At 43.5% G+C, this 18036-nt stretch overlaps 1 protein-coding gene across 3 annotated transcripts in view; it reads left to right on the plus strand.

Moving 5' to 3' along the window:
* Positions 1-18036, plus strand: part of LOC106574041 (inaD-like protein) — a 123054-nt gene that overhangs the window by 94523 nt on the left and 10495 nt on the right. For all 3 annotated transcript variants that reach the window (XM_014149556.3, XM_014149560.3, XM_014149559.3), the window contains one exon: positions 2242-2347. In XM_014149556.3, the coding sequence (XP_014005031.3) occupies positions 2242-2347 (106 nt within the window). The remainder of the gene's footprint in view (positions 1-2241; positions 2348-18036) is intronic.

Genomic DNA, 18036 nt, shown 5'->3' on the forward strand with positions numbered 1-18036 from the left:
CTAATCCCTAATTTACAACAGGGTGTGAAATGTCAACCCCCCCACCAGCTCCACTCCCCCCTCTACGGGGGAGAGGGGGTCTGGCCGCAGTCATCCACTGCATAGCTGATCCGACCCACCTGGATCCTCACAGGACAGTCATGACATAACCTATTCTGACAGGATTAGTTTACTGGGGGAGGTCTGGTGATGTCATTATGAGCACAATCACAAAACACCACATCTGTCATTTCAGTCCCGTCCGAAACTTCAATGTCAGTAATCTTTTTTTATTCCAGTCAGAATAACCTTCTGAACTCCAAGGTCCTCTGGTAATACTAGTCCTGTGTGAATCAACATCCCTGTGTTTTGAGAAAAATGTCTGAGTTTGACAGGTGTTACTCATGGTTTGTGCAAGAAAACAATAACTGAATGGATAAAATGAACTAAGTGCTGCATGTAAGCTACAGTTGAAGTGAGAAGTTTACATACATCTTAGCAAATACATTTAAACTCAGTTTCACGTTTCCTGACCTTTAATCCTAGTAAATATTCCCTGTCTTAGGTTAGTTAGGATCACCACTTTATTTTAAGAATGTGAAATGTCAGAATAATAGTAGAGAGAATTATTTATTTCAGCTTTCATTTCTTTCATCACATTCCAAGTGGGTCAGAAGTTTACATACACTCAATTAGTATTTGGTAGCATTGCCTTTAAATTGTTTAACTTGGGTCAAACGTTTCTGGTAGCCTTCCACAAGCTTCCCACAATAAGTTGTGTGAATTTTGGCCCATTCCTCCTGACAGAGCTGGTGTAACAGAGTCACGTTTGTAGGCCTCCTTGCTCGCACACGCTTTTTCAGTTCTTCCCACAAATGTTCTATAAGATTGAGGTCAGGACTTTGTGATGGCCACTCCAATACCTTGACTTTGTTGTCCTTAAGCCATTTTGCCACAACTTTGGAAGTATGCTTGGGGTCATTGTTAATTTGGAAGACCCATTTGCGACCAAGCTTTAACTTCCTGACTGATGTCTTGAGATGTTGCTTCATATAGTTGATTTGGTTAAAACAAATAGGATGTGTCTATATATGGAAAAATACATGTTTTAAAATTTGGACCAATCGATTGGTCGAAAGAACAGACGACTCTCGGTCAACCCACATTTCTTTTATTCAGGGACAGGATGGAAAGAGGGAGGGAGAAAGGAATCTCATCACTCTAAAAGTGCCTTAGTGAGCCTAGCTTGATTAGAACAGTCAGTCTACAATTAACCTTAATCATTTAGCTTAATAGACCCAGATCTATTAGCGTCACGTCCAACTCTGGAGGATGGAGGGCTGTTAAGCGCAATGAATTAGCCGGTTTAATTATATTGAGATCATATGTCCTGAGTTGAACGGAATACTATAGTATATATCTCCCTTTGGATAATGTTGGATATGTAAAGTGCATTAGATGGATGGGGAAGTGACATTAGGGAACGTTGAGGAATAGACCCATTTAGAGGTCTGAGAAGGCAGACAAGGAACCCATTCATGTACTGCACAGTTACATTTCCCAACTGCTTTAGTTCAATAGAGAGGTGCTGGAGTGCTGCCTGGCACCAAACACACCACACTTCATCCTTTCCCCTGTCATCTACTACCCCTCCTGGAGGCCCTCATCCTTTCCCCTGTCATCTACTACCCCTCCTGGAGGCCCTCATCCTTTCCCCTGTCATCTACTACCCCTCCTGGAGGCCCTCATCCTTTCCCCTGTCATCTACTACCCCTCCTGGAGGCCCTCATCCTTTCCCCTGTCATCTACTACCCCTCCTGGAGGCCCTCATCCTTTCCCCTGTCATCTACTACCCCTCCTGGAGGCCCTCATCCTTTCCCCTGTCATCTACTACCCCTCCTGGAGGCCCTCATCCTTTCCCCTGTCATCTACTACCCCTCCTGGAGGCCCTCATCCTTTCCCCTGTCATCTACTACCCCTCCTGGAGGCCCTCTCTCTTTTCTCTTTTCTCTTTTCTCGTTTTTTTCTCCAAGGCTTCTCTTTGTGATGTTTCCAAGGACAGGGTCACGTCTTCTCTTGGGTGAACACTTCCTCTTGCAGAGAGTTAGAAGTTCAAGTCAACTGTCCAGTTCCTGGTGCAGATGAATGGCAGGAGAGGAAGGAAGCCACTTTAGACTGTGTCAGGGATGGACGGCATTGCCAACTTCCAGAGTTGCCAACTTCCTAACCTACTCGTCATATCTTTGGTTTCCCCCCCTGCAGAAAGCAGAAGTAGGAGGCGCCCCTCCCCAGATGAGACTCCCCCCACCCTACCGACCACCCGGTCAGCTGACAGAGGACCAGGACGAAGAGCTGGAGGAGGTCAAAGGTCAGTCTCTACTCTTGACCAATCGGAAACTGTGTTGTTGGGACCATCCGCCTCTTCCCTCGTCTCATTCACGCCTCCTAAGCATGTTTCAATTCTGTTGACTTGTGCGTGGGTCTTCTCATTCATGACTGCCAGTGAAAACACTGTCTTGCTGTGTGTATATAGGCCTTAAAGGGATAGCTCACCTCAACAACAGAATTACTTGAGTGTCTCCTGTACCTTCAGTTGGCTCAACATCTTTGGGGTGAACAATCCTTTTAAATTAAAGTCAGCCTACTGTCCATGTCTGGCTCTGAGCTCTACTCTCTTGCCCTGGTCCCATCAGCCTGGATTTGTGTAAGAATGGTGCAGCGGAGCATATCTGTTGATTCCAGACTAGAGTTCTGCCACCCAAACAATGTCAAAGCGCTTTGAGTCCCTGGTGTAAAAGCACTCCACAAACCCAGTCTATACCCAAGCAATAAGGCAGAGGGGGGTGTGGTATATGGCCAATATAACACCGATAAGAGCTGTTCTTAGGCACGACGCAACGCTGCGTTTGAACCACCCAGTTTATAATTATTAATGTGTCATTCCACCATGGAATGCTCTCTACTAAAATCGATTTCCCAACAACCAAGAAAGTCAGTGAAGCTGGAACTCTTTAAAGTGGGTTCAGTAGAGAATAGAGGTGAGCTCATTGCTGTTTTTACTTTCTCACTCTTCACCTCTGCTAAACTATTAAAGTGGGTGACCAGCGTCTGTCTGTCCAGTGGCCCGTGGGTTTTCCTCTGCTAAACTATTAAAGTGGGTGACCAGCGTCTGTCTGTCCAGTGACCCGTGGGTTTTCCTCTTTCAACATTTCCTTCCACACAACACACACACCGGACGCACAAATACCACACACACACCGGACGCACAAATACCACACACACACACCGGACGCACAAATACCACACACACACCGGACGCACAAATACCACACACACACCATCCATAAAAGCTTTTCCTTCTGACAACTTAAGGTGGGGTCTGATGAGGTCATCGTTGGACTTACCTCTGACACAATCAATGCTACTTAAACTCAGTCCATTTAAGAGCAGTGGTTGAAATGGAATTGTTAGGAATGACTGGTACATTATGACACTTTTTTCAAGCTTTGTTACTTTGCCTGACACACACACTTTTCTATTTTGACTGATAGGCGGTCGGTCGTTCAGATGTAATGGGGGTTTTACTTCTTTAACCTCTATGGGCTAGGTGGGACGCAAGCGTCCCACCCGTAGTGCACTCCATCAACAGCAGGTGCATTTCAAGAGCGGCAAATTTGAATCCAAATAAATGTCAAAATTCAAATTTTTCAAACATACAACTATTTTACACCCTTTCAAAGATAAACATCTCCTTAATCTAACCACGTTTTACGATTTCAAAAAGGTTTTACGGCGAAAGCATAAATTTAGAGTATGTTAGGACAGTACATTTACAAGAGTTGTGTGTAATGTTTTGTCAATTCAAAGACAGGGTCACCAAAACCATAAAACCAGCTAAAATGATGCACTAACCTTTTACAATCTCCATCAGATGACACTCCTAGGACATTATGTTAGACAATGTATGCATTTTTTGTTCTATCAAGTTCATATTTATATCCAAAAACAGCGTTTTACTATGGCATTGATGTTGAGGAAATCGTTTCCCTCCAATAACCGGCAGTCAAGTCAGTACCACAAATTAAATAATTAAAATTAGAAAACATTGGTAAAATATTATATTGTCATTTAAAGAATTATAGATTTACATCTCTTGAACGCAATCAACTTGCCAGATTTAAAAATAACCTTACTGGGAAATCACACTTTGCAATAATCTGAGCACTGCGCCCAGAAAAATACGCGTTGCGATACAGACTAGACGTCATGTTGGGGAGATCTAAAATCGAAAATACTATGTAAATAATCCATTACCTTTGATTCTCTTCATCAGATGTCACTTCCAGGTATCACAGGTCCATAACGAATGTAGTTTTGTTCAAAAAAGCTCATCATTTATGTCCAAAAATCTCCGTCTTGTTAGCACATGATCTAAGCCAGCCGGACTTCTCGTCATGAACGAGGGGAAAAAATATATTTCCGTTCGTTCAAACATGTCAAACGTTGTATAGCATAAATCATTAGGGCCTTTTTTAACCAGAACATGAATAATATTCAAGGTGGACGAATGCATTCTCTTTTATAACGTATTGGAACGAGGGTACCCAACATGAACTCGCGCGCCAGGTGTCTAATGGGCCATCATCGTTCCATGGCTCTTGTTCGGTCAGATCTCCCTCCAGAAGACTCAAAACACTTTGTAAAGGCTGGAGACATCTAGTGGAAGCAATAGGAAGTGCCAAAATATTCCTCAGCCCCTGTGTTTTTCAATGGCATAGGTTTAAAGGTAATACAACACATCAGGTATCCACTTCCTGTCAGAAAATGTCTCAGGGTTTTGCCTGCCAAATGAGTTCTGTTATACTCACAGACACCATTCAAACAGTTTTAGAAACTTTAGAGTGTTTTCTATCCATATATAATAAGTATATGCATATTCTAGTTACTGGGTAGGATTAGTAACCAGATTAAATCGGGTACATTTTTTTTATCCAGCCGTGCAAATACTGCCCCCTAGCCCTAACAGGTTAAACGTTAGATCAAAAGCTTTGAAATGGAATTGAGAGTAAAGACGTGCGACGATGGAGCAGAATATAAATGTTGCTGATGCTTCTGGCTCACGTGTGTGTGTGTGTGTGTGTGGAAGCTTATGTGAACCACCGTTTCCTCTCGTGTGTGTGTGTGTGTGGAAGCTTATGTGAACCACCGTTTCCTCTCGTGTGTGTGTGTGTGGAAGCTTATGTGAACCACCGTTTCCTCTCATGTGTGTGTGTGGAAGCTTATGTGAACCACCGTTTCCTCTCGTGTGTGTGTGTGTGTGGAAGCTTATGTGAACCACCGTTTCCTCTCGTGTGTGTGGAAGCTTATGTGAACCACCGTTTCCTCTCGTGTGTGTGTGTGTGGAAGCTTATGTGAACCACCGTTTCCTCTCGTGTGTGTGTGTGTGTGGAAGCTTATGTGAACCACCGTTTCCTCTCGTGTGTGTGTGTGTGGAAGCTTATGTGAACCACCGTTTCCTCTCGTGTGTGTGTGTGTGTGGAAGCTTATGTGAACCACCGTTTCCTCTCGTGTGTGTGTGTGTGGAAGCTTATGTGAACCACCGTTTCCTCTCATGTGTGTGTGTGGAAGCTTATGTGAACCACCGTTTCCTCTCGTGTGTGTGGAAGCTTATGTGAACCACCGTTTCCTCTCGTGTGTGTGGAAGCTTATGTGAACCACCGTTTCCTCTCGTGTGTGTGTGTGTGTGGAAGCTTATGTGAACCACCGTTTCCTCTCGTGTGTGTGTGTGTGTGGAAGCTTATGTGAACCACCGTTTCCTCTCGTGTGTGTGTGTGTGGAAGCTTATGTGAACCACCGTTTCCTCTCGTGTGTGTGTGTGTGTGTGTGTGTGTGTGTGTGGAAGCTTATGTAAACCACCGTTTCCTCTCGTGTGTGTGTGTGTGTGTGTGTGTGTGTGTGTGTGTGTGTGTGTGTGTGTGTGTGTGTGTGTGTGTGCAAGCTTATGTGAACCACCGTTTCCTCTCGTGTGTGTGTGCGTGCGCATGTGTTTGCAAGCTTGTGTGTGTGTGTGACTGGTCATTGGGGACTTTCTGGATACACGTGTGTGCTTGTTCGTGTACGTGCGTTACATGCCTAACCCGTGCGTGTTACATGTCTAACCCGTGCGTGTTACATGTCTAACCCGTGCGTGTTACATGCCTAACCCGTGCGTGTTACATGCCTAACCCGTGCGTGTTACATGTCTAACCCGTGCGTGTTACATGCCTAACCCGTGCGTGTTACATGTCTAACCCGTGCGTGTTACATGTCTAACCCGTGAGTGTTACATGTTACATGTCTAACCCGTGCGTGTTACATGTCTAACCCGTGCGTGTTACATGCCTAACCCGTGCGTGTTACATGCCTAACCCGTGCGTGTTACATGCCTAACCCGTGCGTGTTACATGTCTAACCCGTGCGTGTTACATGTCTAACCCGTGCGTGTTACATGTCTAACCCGTGCGTGTTACATGTCTAACCCGTGCGTGTTACATGTCTAACCCGTGCGTGTTACATGTCTAACCCGTGCGTGTTACATGCCTAACCCGTGAGTGTTACATGCCTAACCCGTGCGTGTTACATGTCTAACCCGTGAGTGTTACATGTTACATGTCTAACCCGTGCGTGTTACATGTCTAACCCGTGAGTGTTACATGTTACATGTCTAACCCGTGCGTGTTACATGTCTAACCCGTGCGTGTTACATGTCTAACCCGTGCGTGTTACATGTCTAACCCGTGCGTGTTACATGTCTAACCCGTGCGTGTTACATGTCTAACCCGTGCGTGTTACATTCCTAACCCGTGAGTGTTACATGTCTAACCCGTGAGTGTTACATGTCTAACCCGTGCGTGTTACATGTCTAACCCGTGAGTGTTACATGTCTAACCCGTGCGTGTTACATGTCTAACCCGTGCGTGTTACATGTCTAACCCGTGAGTGTTACATGTCTAACCCGTGCGTGTTACATGCCTAACCCGTGAGTGTTACATGTCTAACCCGTGCGTGTTACATGTCTAACCCGTGAGTGTTACATGTTACATGTCTAACCCGTGCGTGTTACATGTCTAACCCGTGAGTGTTACATGTTACATGTCTAACCCGTGCGTGTTACATGTCTAACCCGTGCGTGTTACATGTCTAACCCGTGCGTGTTACATGTCTAACCCGTGCGTGTTACATGTCTAACACGTGCGTGTTACATGTCTAACCCGTGCGTGTTACATTCCTAACCCGTGAGTGTTACATGTCTAACCCGTGAGTGTTACATGTCTAACCCGTGCGTGTTACATGTCTAACCCGTGAGTGTTACATGTCTAACCCGTGCGTGTTACATGTCTAACCCGTGAGTGTTACATGTCTAACCCGTGAGTGTTACATGTCTAACCCGTGAGTGTTACATGTCTAACCCGTGCGTGTTACATGCCTAACCCGTGAGTGTTACATGCCTAACCCGTGCGTGTTACATGTCTAACCCGTGAGTGTTACATGTTACATGTCTAACCCGTGCGTGTTACATGTCTAACCCGTGAGTGTTACATGTTACATGTCTAACCCGTGCGTGTTACATGTCTAACCCGTGCGTGTTACATGTCTAACCCGTGCGTGTTACATGTCTAACCCGTGCGTGTTACATGTCTAACACGTGCGTGTTACATGTCTAACCCGTGCGTGTTACATTCCTAACCCGTGAGTGTTACATGTCTAACCCGTGAGTGTTACATGTCTAACCCGTGCGTGTTACATGTCTAACCCGTGAGTGTTACATGTCTAACCCGTGAGTGTTACATGTCTAACCCGTGAGTGTTACATGTCTAACCCGTGCGTGTTACATGCCTAACCCGTGCGTGTTACATGTCTAACCCGTGAGTGTTACGTGTTACATGTCTAACCCGTGCGTGTTACATGCCTAACCCGTGCGTGTTACATGTCTAAGCTGTGAGTGTTACATGTCTAACCCGTGCGTGTTACATGCCTAACCCGTGCGTGTTACATGTCTAACCCGTGAGTGTTACATGTTACATGTCTAACCCATGCGTGTTACATGTCTAACCCGTGCGTGTTACATGCCTAACCCGTGCGTGTTACATGTCTAACCCGTGAGTGTTACATGCCTAACCCGTGCGTGTTACATGTCTAACCCGTGAGTGTTACATGCCTAACCCGTGCGTGTTACATATCTGGCCAGTCTGAATCAATCACTCCACTCTGACTGATAGGATCTCATGCATTAGCAGTGGCTGTCAGTGTCCCAAATGGTAGCCTATTCCCTACATAGTGCACTACTTTGGACCAGAGCCTGGTCAAAAGTAGTGCACTTTATAGGGAATAGAGTGCCCCTTTGGGAGGTAGACTTGTATTAGCAGTGGGTCTGACTAACTTAAGTCCCCCCTGCCTCCTTTCCTGCCCCAGTCATCCACTTCTTCTGTTCAATCAGATGGCTAAACACTGATCAGAGATCAGGACCACAGTGGAAAGGACTCGCTTGGGGGAACTGCCACAGCATACTGATTCCAGACCTGGGTTCAAATACTATTCGTAATCTTTCCAATACTTTGAGCGTTTGCTCTTGGCTGGGGTTTTCTGTTTTGTGACCATGCTATTGATCCGTTTAGACAGACTAGCTCAGTCGAGCACAGGTAAAGCCATTTGAAGTGATTTGTAATAGTATCTGAACCCTGGTGTGCCTGATGGGAAGTCATTGTGGAAAGGAAGACTCAGCTTAAATCGTGCAATAAGACAGGAGGCTGTTTGTCCATATTTAGGCTACTGTATGTGGAGGGTATGTGATCGAGGCCTGTGATGGGATGTAATCCCAAACTATACACAGAGACATGTCCCTATAGGCTACAAGGCAGCACTCTACAGCCAGTGTAGTCAAGTTTTGAAACTAAAATAGTGTTTCTGATTGGACAAGTCATGGTAGTCCCTCCATGTTTCACTCCCGTTTTCTTCCGTTTGGTGCGTAATGAATACACCCGTGGTCCCAGGCTCAGATCTGATTAACCCTCATATCCCTGATCTACCTTCATATTTATTTACTGCATATTGAGTACTGTGTTCTCCATGTCCACCTGGGGTTGTTGACATGTGTGAGTCCCAAATGGCACCCTATTGCCTATAGTGAACTACTTTTGCCCATGGCCCATAGGGCTTTGGTCTAAAGTAGTGCATTACATAGGGAATGGTAGTGCATTACATAGGGAATGGTAGTGCATTACATAGGGAATAGCAGTATATTATATAGGAAGTAGCAGTGCATTATATGGGCAATAGCAGTGCATTATATGGGCAATAGCAGTGGGCAATAGCAGTGCATTATATGGGGAATAGCAGTGCATTATATGGGGAATAGCAGTACATTAAATGGGCAATAGCAGTGCATTATATGGGCAATAGCAGTGCATCATATGGGCAATAGCAGTGCATTATATGGGGAATAGCAGTGCATTATATGGGGAATAGCAGTACATTAAATGGGCAATAGCAGTGCATTATATGGGCAATAGCAGTGCATTATATGGGCAATAGCAGTGCATTATATGGGCAATAGCAGTGCATTATATGGGCAATAGCAGTGCATTGCATGGGCAATAGCAGTTCATTGTATGGGCAATAGCAGTGCATCGTATGGGCAATAGCAGTGCATCGTATGGGCAATAGCAGTGCATCGTATGGGCATTAGCAGTGCATCGTATGGGCAATAGCAGTGCATCGTATGGGCAATAGCAGTGCATCGTATGGGCAATAGCAGTACATCGTATGGGGAATAGCAGTACATCGTATGGGGAATAGCAGTACATCGTATGGGGAATAGCAGTACATCATATGGGGAACAGCAGTGCATTATATGGGGAACAGCAGTGCATTAAATGGGGAACAGCAGTGCATTAAATGGGGAACAGCAGTGCATTATATGGGGAATAGCAGTGCATTATATGGGCAATAGCAGTGCATTATATGGGGAATAGCAGTACATTATATGGGCAATAGCAGTGCATCGTATGGGCAATAGCAGTGCATCGTATGGGCAATAGCAGTTCATCGTATGGGCAATAGCAGTACATTAAATGGGCAATAGCAGTGCATTATATTGGCAATAGCAGTGCATTATATGGGCAATAGCAGTGCATTATATGGGCAATAGCAGTGCATTATATGGGCAATAGCAGTGCATTGCATGGGCAATAGCAGTTCATTGTATGGGCAATAGCAGTGCATCGTATGGGCAATAGCAGTGCATCGTATGGGCAATAGCAGTGCATCGTATGGGCATTAGCAGTGCATCGTATGGGCAATAGCAGTGCATCGTATGGGCAATAGCAGTGCATCGTATGGGCAATAGCAGTACATCGTATGGGGAATAGCAGTACATCGTATGGGGAATAGCAGTACATCGTATGGGCAATAGCAGTACATTATATGGGGAATAGCAGTGCATTATATGGAGAATAGCAATGCATTATATGGGGAATAGCAGTGCATTATATGGAGAATAGCAGTGCATTATATAGGGAGTAGCAGTACATTATATAGGGAGTAGCAGTGCATTATATAGGGAGTAGCAGTACATTATATAGGGAGTAGCAGTGCATTATATGGAGAATAGCAGTGCATTAAATAGGGAGTAGCAGTGCATTATATAGGGAGTAGCAGTGCATTATATAGGGAGTAGCAGTACATTATATAGGGAGTAGCAGTACATTATATAGGGAGTAGCAGTGCATTATGTAGGGAGTAGCAGTACATTATATAGGGAGTAGCAGTACATTATATAGGGAGTAGCAGTACGTTATATAGGGAGTAGCAGTACGTTATATAGGGAGTAGCAGTACATTATATAGGGAGTAGCAGTACATTATATAGGGAGTAGCAGTACATTATATAGGGAGTAGCAGTACATTATGTAGGGAGTAGCAGTGCATTATGTAGGGAGTAGCAGTACGTTATATAGGGAGTAGCAGTACGTTATATAGGGAGTAGCAGTGCATTATGTAGGGAGTAGCAGTACATTATATAGGGAGTAGCAGTACATTATATAGGGAGTAGCAGTACATTATATAGGGAGTAGCAGTACATTATGTAGGGAGTAGCAGTACATTATATAGGGAGTAGCAGTACATTATATGGGGAATAGCACTGCATTATATAGGGAATAGCAGTGCATTATATGGGGAATAGCAGTGCATTATATGGAGAATAGCAATGCATTATATGGGGAATAGCAGTGCATTATATGGGCAATAGCAGTACATTATATGGAGAATAGCAATGCATTATATGGAGAATAGCAATGCATTATATGGGCAATAGCAGTACATTATATGGGGAATAGCAATGCATTATATGGAGAATAGCAATGCATTATATGGGCAATAGCAGTACATTATATGGGGAATAGCAGTGCATTATATGGAGAATAGCAATGCATTATATGGGGAATAGCAGTACATTATATAGGGAGTAGCAGTGCATTATATGGGGAATAGCAGTACATTAAATAGGGAGTAGCAGTACATTATATAGGGAATAGCAGTACATTATATAGGGAATAGCAGTACATTATATGGGGAATAGCAGTGCATTATATGGAGAATAGCAGTGCATTATATAGGGAGTAGCAGTACATTATATAGGGAGTAGCAGTGCATTATATAGGGAGTAGCAGTACATTATATAGGGAGTAGCAGTGCATTATATGGAGAATAGCAGTGCATTAAATAGGGAGTAGCAGTGCATTATATAGGGAGTAGCAGTACATTATATAGGGAGTAGCAGTACATTATATAGGGAGTAGCAGTGCATTATGTAGGGAGTAGCAGTACATTATATAGGGAATAGCAGTACATTATATAGGGAGTAGCAGTACGTTATATAGGGAGTAGCAGTACGTTATATAGGGAGTAGCAGTACATTATATAGGGAGTAGCAGTACATTATATAGGGAGTAGCAGTACATTATATAGGGAGTAGCAGTACATTATATAGGGAGTAGCAGTGCATTATGTAGGGAGTAGCAGTGCATTATGTAGGGAGTAGCAGTACATTATATAGGGAGTAGCAGTACATTATGTAGGGAGTAACAGAACATTATGTAGGGAGTAGCAGTGCATTATGTAGGGAGTAGCAGTACATTATATAGGGAGTAGCAGTACATTATGTAGGGAGTAGCAGTGCATTATGTAGGGAGTAGCAGTACATTATGTAGGGAGTAGCAGTACATTATATAGGGAGTAGCAGTACATTATGTAGGGAGTAGCAGTGCATTATGTAGGGAGTAGCAGTACATTATATAGGGAGTAGCAGTACATTATATAGGGAGTAGCAGTACATTATGTAGGGAGTAGCAGTGCATTATGTAGGGAGTAGCAGTACATTATGTAGGGAGTAGCAGTACATTATATAGGGAGTAGCAGTACATTATATAGGGAGTAGCAGTACATTATGTAGGGAGTAGCAGTGCATTATGTAGGGAGTAGCAGTACATTATGTAGGGAGTAGCAGTACATTATATAGGGAGTAGCAGTACATTATATAGGGAGTAGCAGTACATTATGTAGGGAGTAGCAGTGCATTATGTAGGGAGTAGCAGTACATTATGTAGGGAGTAGCAGTACATTATATAGGGAGTAGCAGTACATTATATAGGGAGTAGCAGTACATTATGTAGGGAGTAGCAGTGCATTATGTAGGGAGTAGCAGTACATTATGTAGGGAGTAGCAGTACATTATATAGGGAGTAGCAGTACATTATGTAGGGAGTAGCAGTACATTATGTAGGGAGTAGCAGTGCATTATGTAGGGAGTAGCAGTACATTATGTAGGGAGTAGCAGTGCATTATGTAGGGAGTAGCAGTACATTATGTAGGGAGTAGGTTGCCATTTGGGATTCATCCAGCAACTGGCAGCATTAAGTTTCTTTTTATTTCGATCTAATGAAGATTTTATGAATTTCTCATGAATGTGGTCGGCTGTAGTTTAGTAATACTAGACATTTTGAAATCACTTCTCAAACTACTATCAGATAATTGCTATCAGGCAGACACTTTGAATAGACCTCTTTTTAAAAGCCCTCCATTATAGCCCTAATATCGTTGTTAAATTGTCGTAAACATTGTTCTATCAAATGGACGAGGCCCAATAACCACACAAAACATCCTCAATCCATTCAACCTTGAGATGTACATCCCTGATTTATAGGCTCTGGGCTGGCAAGGGCTTTTGGCCTGAAGTCTGTGTGTGGTTGCTGTCGTGTGTGTCTGTGTCGATACACACACACACACACACACACACACACACACACACACACACACACACACACACACACACACACACACACTCACACTCACACTCACACACACCTGCAAAGGCTTCTGGGCTGAACTGGTGTATGTGTGTGCTGAATCGATGTGTTAGCGTTGCAGTGAATGAATGCCACCATCCAGGCTGTATCACATCCGGCCGTGATTGGGAGTCCCATAGGGCGGCGCACAATTGGCCCAGCATCGTCCGGGTTTGGCCGGGGTAGGCCATCATTGTAAATAAGAATTTGTTCTTATTTGTTCAACAATACTGGATCTGAGTACAAATAGGGGCTAGGGGACTAGGATTAGGGCCCTGGGTTAAGGGTATTGGGCTAGGATTAGGGGCCTGGGTTAAGGGTAGGGTGCTAGGATTAGGGGCCTGGGTTAAGGGTAGGGGGTAGGATTAGGGGCCTGGGTTAAGGGTAGGGGGCTAGGATTAGGGCCCTGGGTTAAGGGTAGGGGGCTAGGATTAGGGGCCTGGGTTAAGGGTAGAGGGCTAGGATTAGGGGACTAGGAGCTAGGATTAGGGGCTAGGGGGCTAGGATTAGGGGCCTGGGTTAAGGGTAGGGGGCTAGGATTAGGGGCCTGGGTTAAGGGTAGGGGGCTAGGATTAGGGCCCTGGGTTAAGGGTATTGGGCTAGGATTAGGGGCCTGGGTTAAGGGTAGAGGGCTAGGATTAGGGACTAGGGGGCTGGGATTAAGGGGCTAAGGGTTAGTGGCTAGAGAGAGAGAGAGACAGTTGAGCAGGTATTTATCCCAGTCAGTCAGAACCTGGCACCATGTCTGCTAGCTGGCTGAGTAATGGAAGAGCCAGCGTAGTACAGTGTGTATGCTATGCTACAGTGCCAAGGGGCTAGACCTTGACCACCCCTACTCAGTCTGGTTCAGCCCATCACTTACTTGCATCAACACAAATTATACAGATCCGTAAGTGGGCAATGTACGTAGACTCTTGTCACGCAAACTGTGACTCATACTTGTGTTTACCAACTCAAACATAGGGACATTTCAGTTATTTAACAGACGCATATCCAGAGTGACTTAGTCAGTGAGAAATAACAACATTACTTTACATTCTATATGGAGTTAAGGCAGTTTAGCTCTGTAAGGCTTTACTCAGACATTGGAGAACTCAGAAGTGAGAACTTAGACATATAGCTCACCTACCTATACTGTAATAAATAACATATTTTAATAGTTTCTTTACCGTTTGTTTTGATAAATGACCTTGCCCCAGTGGCTCCCCTGTACTTACAAAAAAAAGAGATGGTATGTCATTATAGTATGAAGCTATCTGTGTTCTTACAAAGCCAGAAAGCATGTTTTGAGTTAGTAAGCAATTGAGTTTTGTTTTGTTTCATACTATGAAATTGGTTTCCAATTGATTCTTGTGCAGAGCAATTCCAAGGTGTGTGTGTGTGTGTGTGTGTGTGTGTGTGTGTGTGTGTGTGTGTGTGTGTGTGGCACTTGTAACTGGTCATGTTTGCAGTGACTCATTGTAAACCAGTGAGACTAAAGGGCAGTATCATTGTGTCCCCAGTGTGCAGGAGAATTTGTATTACTGTAGTATAGCCTCTTTGTTTTCTTGATTGATTCTACCTTCTTTGCTCAAGAAAATCTATAAAATAGATTTTCCTGGCGTATAGAGGCGTATAGAAGTCGGTGCAAGCACACACGCACCAGGGCTCAGAACTGCGACCAAAACACCCGCATTTGTGACCCTTTGACTTGGCAGTTCATTCTAATAAACACAACCATATGACCGTTGCCCAAAATGCAATTGTGTGAAAAAGACAGTTTTCAAAGCAACTATTTTTGTTCTAGTTACAGAGAGGATAGTCACAACTTTCTGTGAGTATATCGTTTATTTCTCACCTCTCAATATTAAGTTCATAGCACCACTTTACAACTGGAGTATGCTATATACAGTATTAGGCCTATATGGTTTTGATGCAGCCATGAAGCCAAGTCGAGTGCTCCATTTGTGGTGAATAGGCCTACATTAGTAGCCTGTTATAGGCCTAGCGCTGGAGAGTTTTTCTGGGACATTACATTTACTGATAGCCATTTAGGCTAATTAACTAATCTATCTAGCAACATCATCATTATTAATTAGCAATCTGGTGAATAATAATATAGCCTTGGCTAATATGCACAAAAAATTAATTGGATAACCCTGGATTCCTATTTCAACAGGTTGCACATCAATATATCAATCATGTGTTCCCTGGATTTGTTAGATGAAATAGATTACTTTTTAAATCATAGGCTACCATCTCAGTTGTCTTACTTGTCACTGGGAAAACAATTGTCTACTGTCTACTGTACAAAAAGAAAGCTACAAAAGGACACCTAGCATGGTTCTAGCTAGACTACTGTAGGTTTTGACTAGACTACTGTAGGTTTTGACTAGACTACTGTAGGTTTTGGCTAGACTACTGTAGGTTTTGGCTAGACTACTGTAGGTTTTGACTAGACTACTGTAGGTTTTGACTAGACTACTGTAGGTTTTGGCTAGACTACTGTAGGTTTTGACTAGACTACTGTAGGTTTTGACTAGACTACTGTAGGTTTTGGCTAGACTACTGTAGGTCTTGGCTAGACTACTGTAGGTCTTGGCTAGACTACTGTAGGTTTTGACTAGACTACTGTAGGTTTTGACTAGACTACTGTAGGTCTTGGCTAGACTACTGTAGGTTTTGACTAGACTACTGTAGGTTTTGGCTAGACTACTGTAGGTTTTGACTAGACTACTGTAGGTTTTGACTAGACTACTGTAGGTTTTGACTAGACTACTGTAGGTTTTGACTAGACTACTGTAGGTTTTGACTAGACTACTGTAGGTCTTGGCTAGACTACTGTAGGTTTTGACTAGACTACTGTAGGTTTTGGCTAGACTACTGTAGGTCCTGGCTAGACTACTGTAGGTCTTGGCTAGACTAATGAAGGTTTTGGCTAGACTAATGAAGGTTTTGGCTAGACTAATGAAGGTTTTGGCTAGACTACTGTAGGTCTTGGCTAGACTACTGTAGGTTTTGGCTAGACTACTGTAGGTCTTGGCTAGACTACTGTAGGTTTTGACTAGACTACTGTAGGTTTTGACTAGACTACTGTAGGTCTTGGCTAGACTACTGTAGGTTTTGACTAGACTACTGTAGGTCTTGGCTAGACTACTGTAGGTCTTGGCTAGACTACTGTAGGTCTTGGCTATACTAATGTAGGTCTTGGCTAGACTACTGTAGGTCTTGGCTAGACTACTGTAGGTCTTGGCTAGACTACTGTAGGTCTTGGCTAGACTACTGTAGGTTTTGGCTAGACTACTGTAGGTCTTGGCTAGACTACTAAAGACATAGTATCAATCTCTTGAAAAGCAGTATTAAAGGGGCAACGTCCTATTTCTTCAAATTACAGGCCTACTTTAGAAACAAAAATGTATCCTATGAATGCAATGCAATTCTAACATAGAGTAATGTCTTGCATTGCTTAATTACATCATACAGCTGTTTTAATTAAATAATAACCAAATGTAGCTTATTACTAGCTGGATATAGAGAGAAAGCATACACCCCAATACATTAACTGCCAGTGAGGAAAAAAAGTTAACATTGAACCCTGAGTAAATCTATCCAAATCAATGCAAGAACAGAAGGGCATGCTAAGATGGCTAGTCATTATTAGCCTGTTTCCGTATGAACACAGGAACATTACAGGATATAGTTCAGGTCAGTGGTGGGACCAAATCATATGCTGGTGCCATCAACTGAAAGAGTTGGAATCACCAGCATCACTAGTGGATAAAGGACGTCTAGAGCCCCCCCTCCCCAGAAATAGGATGTTTTGATCGAGGTGAATGTGAAGATAGAATGTGCAGCTCGCACCAGTGCGACCAATTACATTTTTCACTTGTTTAATAGCCAAGTTAAAGGGTCGCAAAATGAGACCAAATAGTTGCAGTATGGAGCCCTGTGATGACTAGAATGTTTTATAAGATTGATATGTGATTTAATAGTGGTATTAACTCCCGGTCCATATTTAATGTGAGCTGTGTGATTTAATAGTGGTATTAACTCCCGGTCCATATTTAATGTGAGCTGTGTGATTTAATAGTGGTATTAACTCCCGGTCCATATTTAATGTGAGCTGTGTGATTTAATAGTGGTATTAACTCCCGGTCCATATTTAATGTGAGCTGTGTGATTTAATAGTGGTATTAACTCCCGGTCCATATTTAATGTGAGCTGTGTGATTTAATAGTGGTATTAACTCCCGGTCCATATTTAATGTGAGCTGTGTGATTTAATAGTGGTATTAACTCCCGGTCCATATTTAATGTGAGCTGTGTGATTGATAGTTGTGGTGGAGAGACCGGTGGCAGAAGGAGACGTATATAGATTTCTCTAATTACACTGTCCACACTGTGTGTGCTTGTGTGCACGTGTGTGTGTGCATACGTGCGTGCATTTGTATGCCTTTGTGTGTGTCTCTGCTTGTGCATGTACACCACTCAGAGACTAAGTGTGTGTGTAAAGTCTCCAGTGTGTTGTGTTCCTGGACAGCTTGTTATTGACTGTGTGTGTGTGTGTGTGTGTGTGTGTGTGTGTGTGTGTGTGTTGTGTTTGTGTGTGTTTGTGTGTGTGTGTGTGTGAGAGAGTTGAGGACTACACCACAGTGACTGGCACTCAGTCCCATCCCAGCCTCTAGTTGTGTCTAAGAG

This window comes from Salmo salar, chromosome 16, assembly GCF_965601325.2.
Source record: "Salmo salar chromosome 16, fSalSal1, whole genome shotgun sequence".
In the NCBI taxonomy this organism is placed as follows: Eukaryota; Metazoa; Chordata; class Actinopteri; order Salmoniformes; family Salmonidae; genus Salmo; species Salmo salar.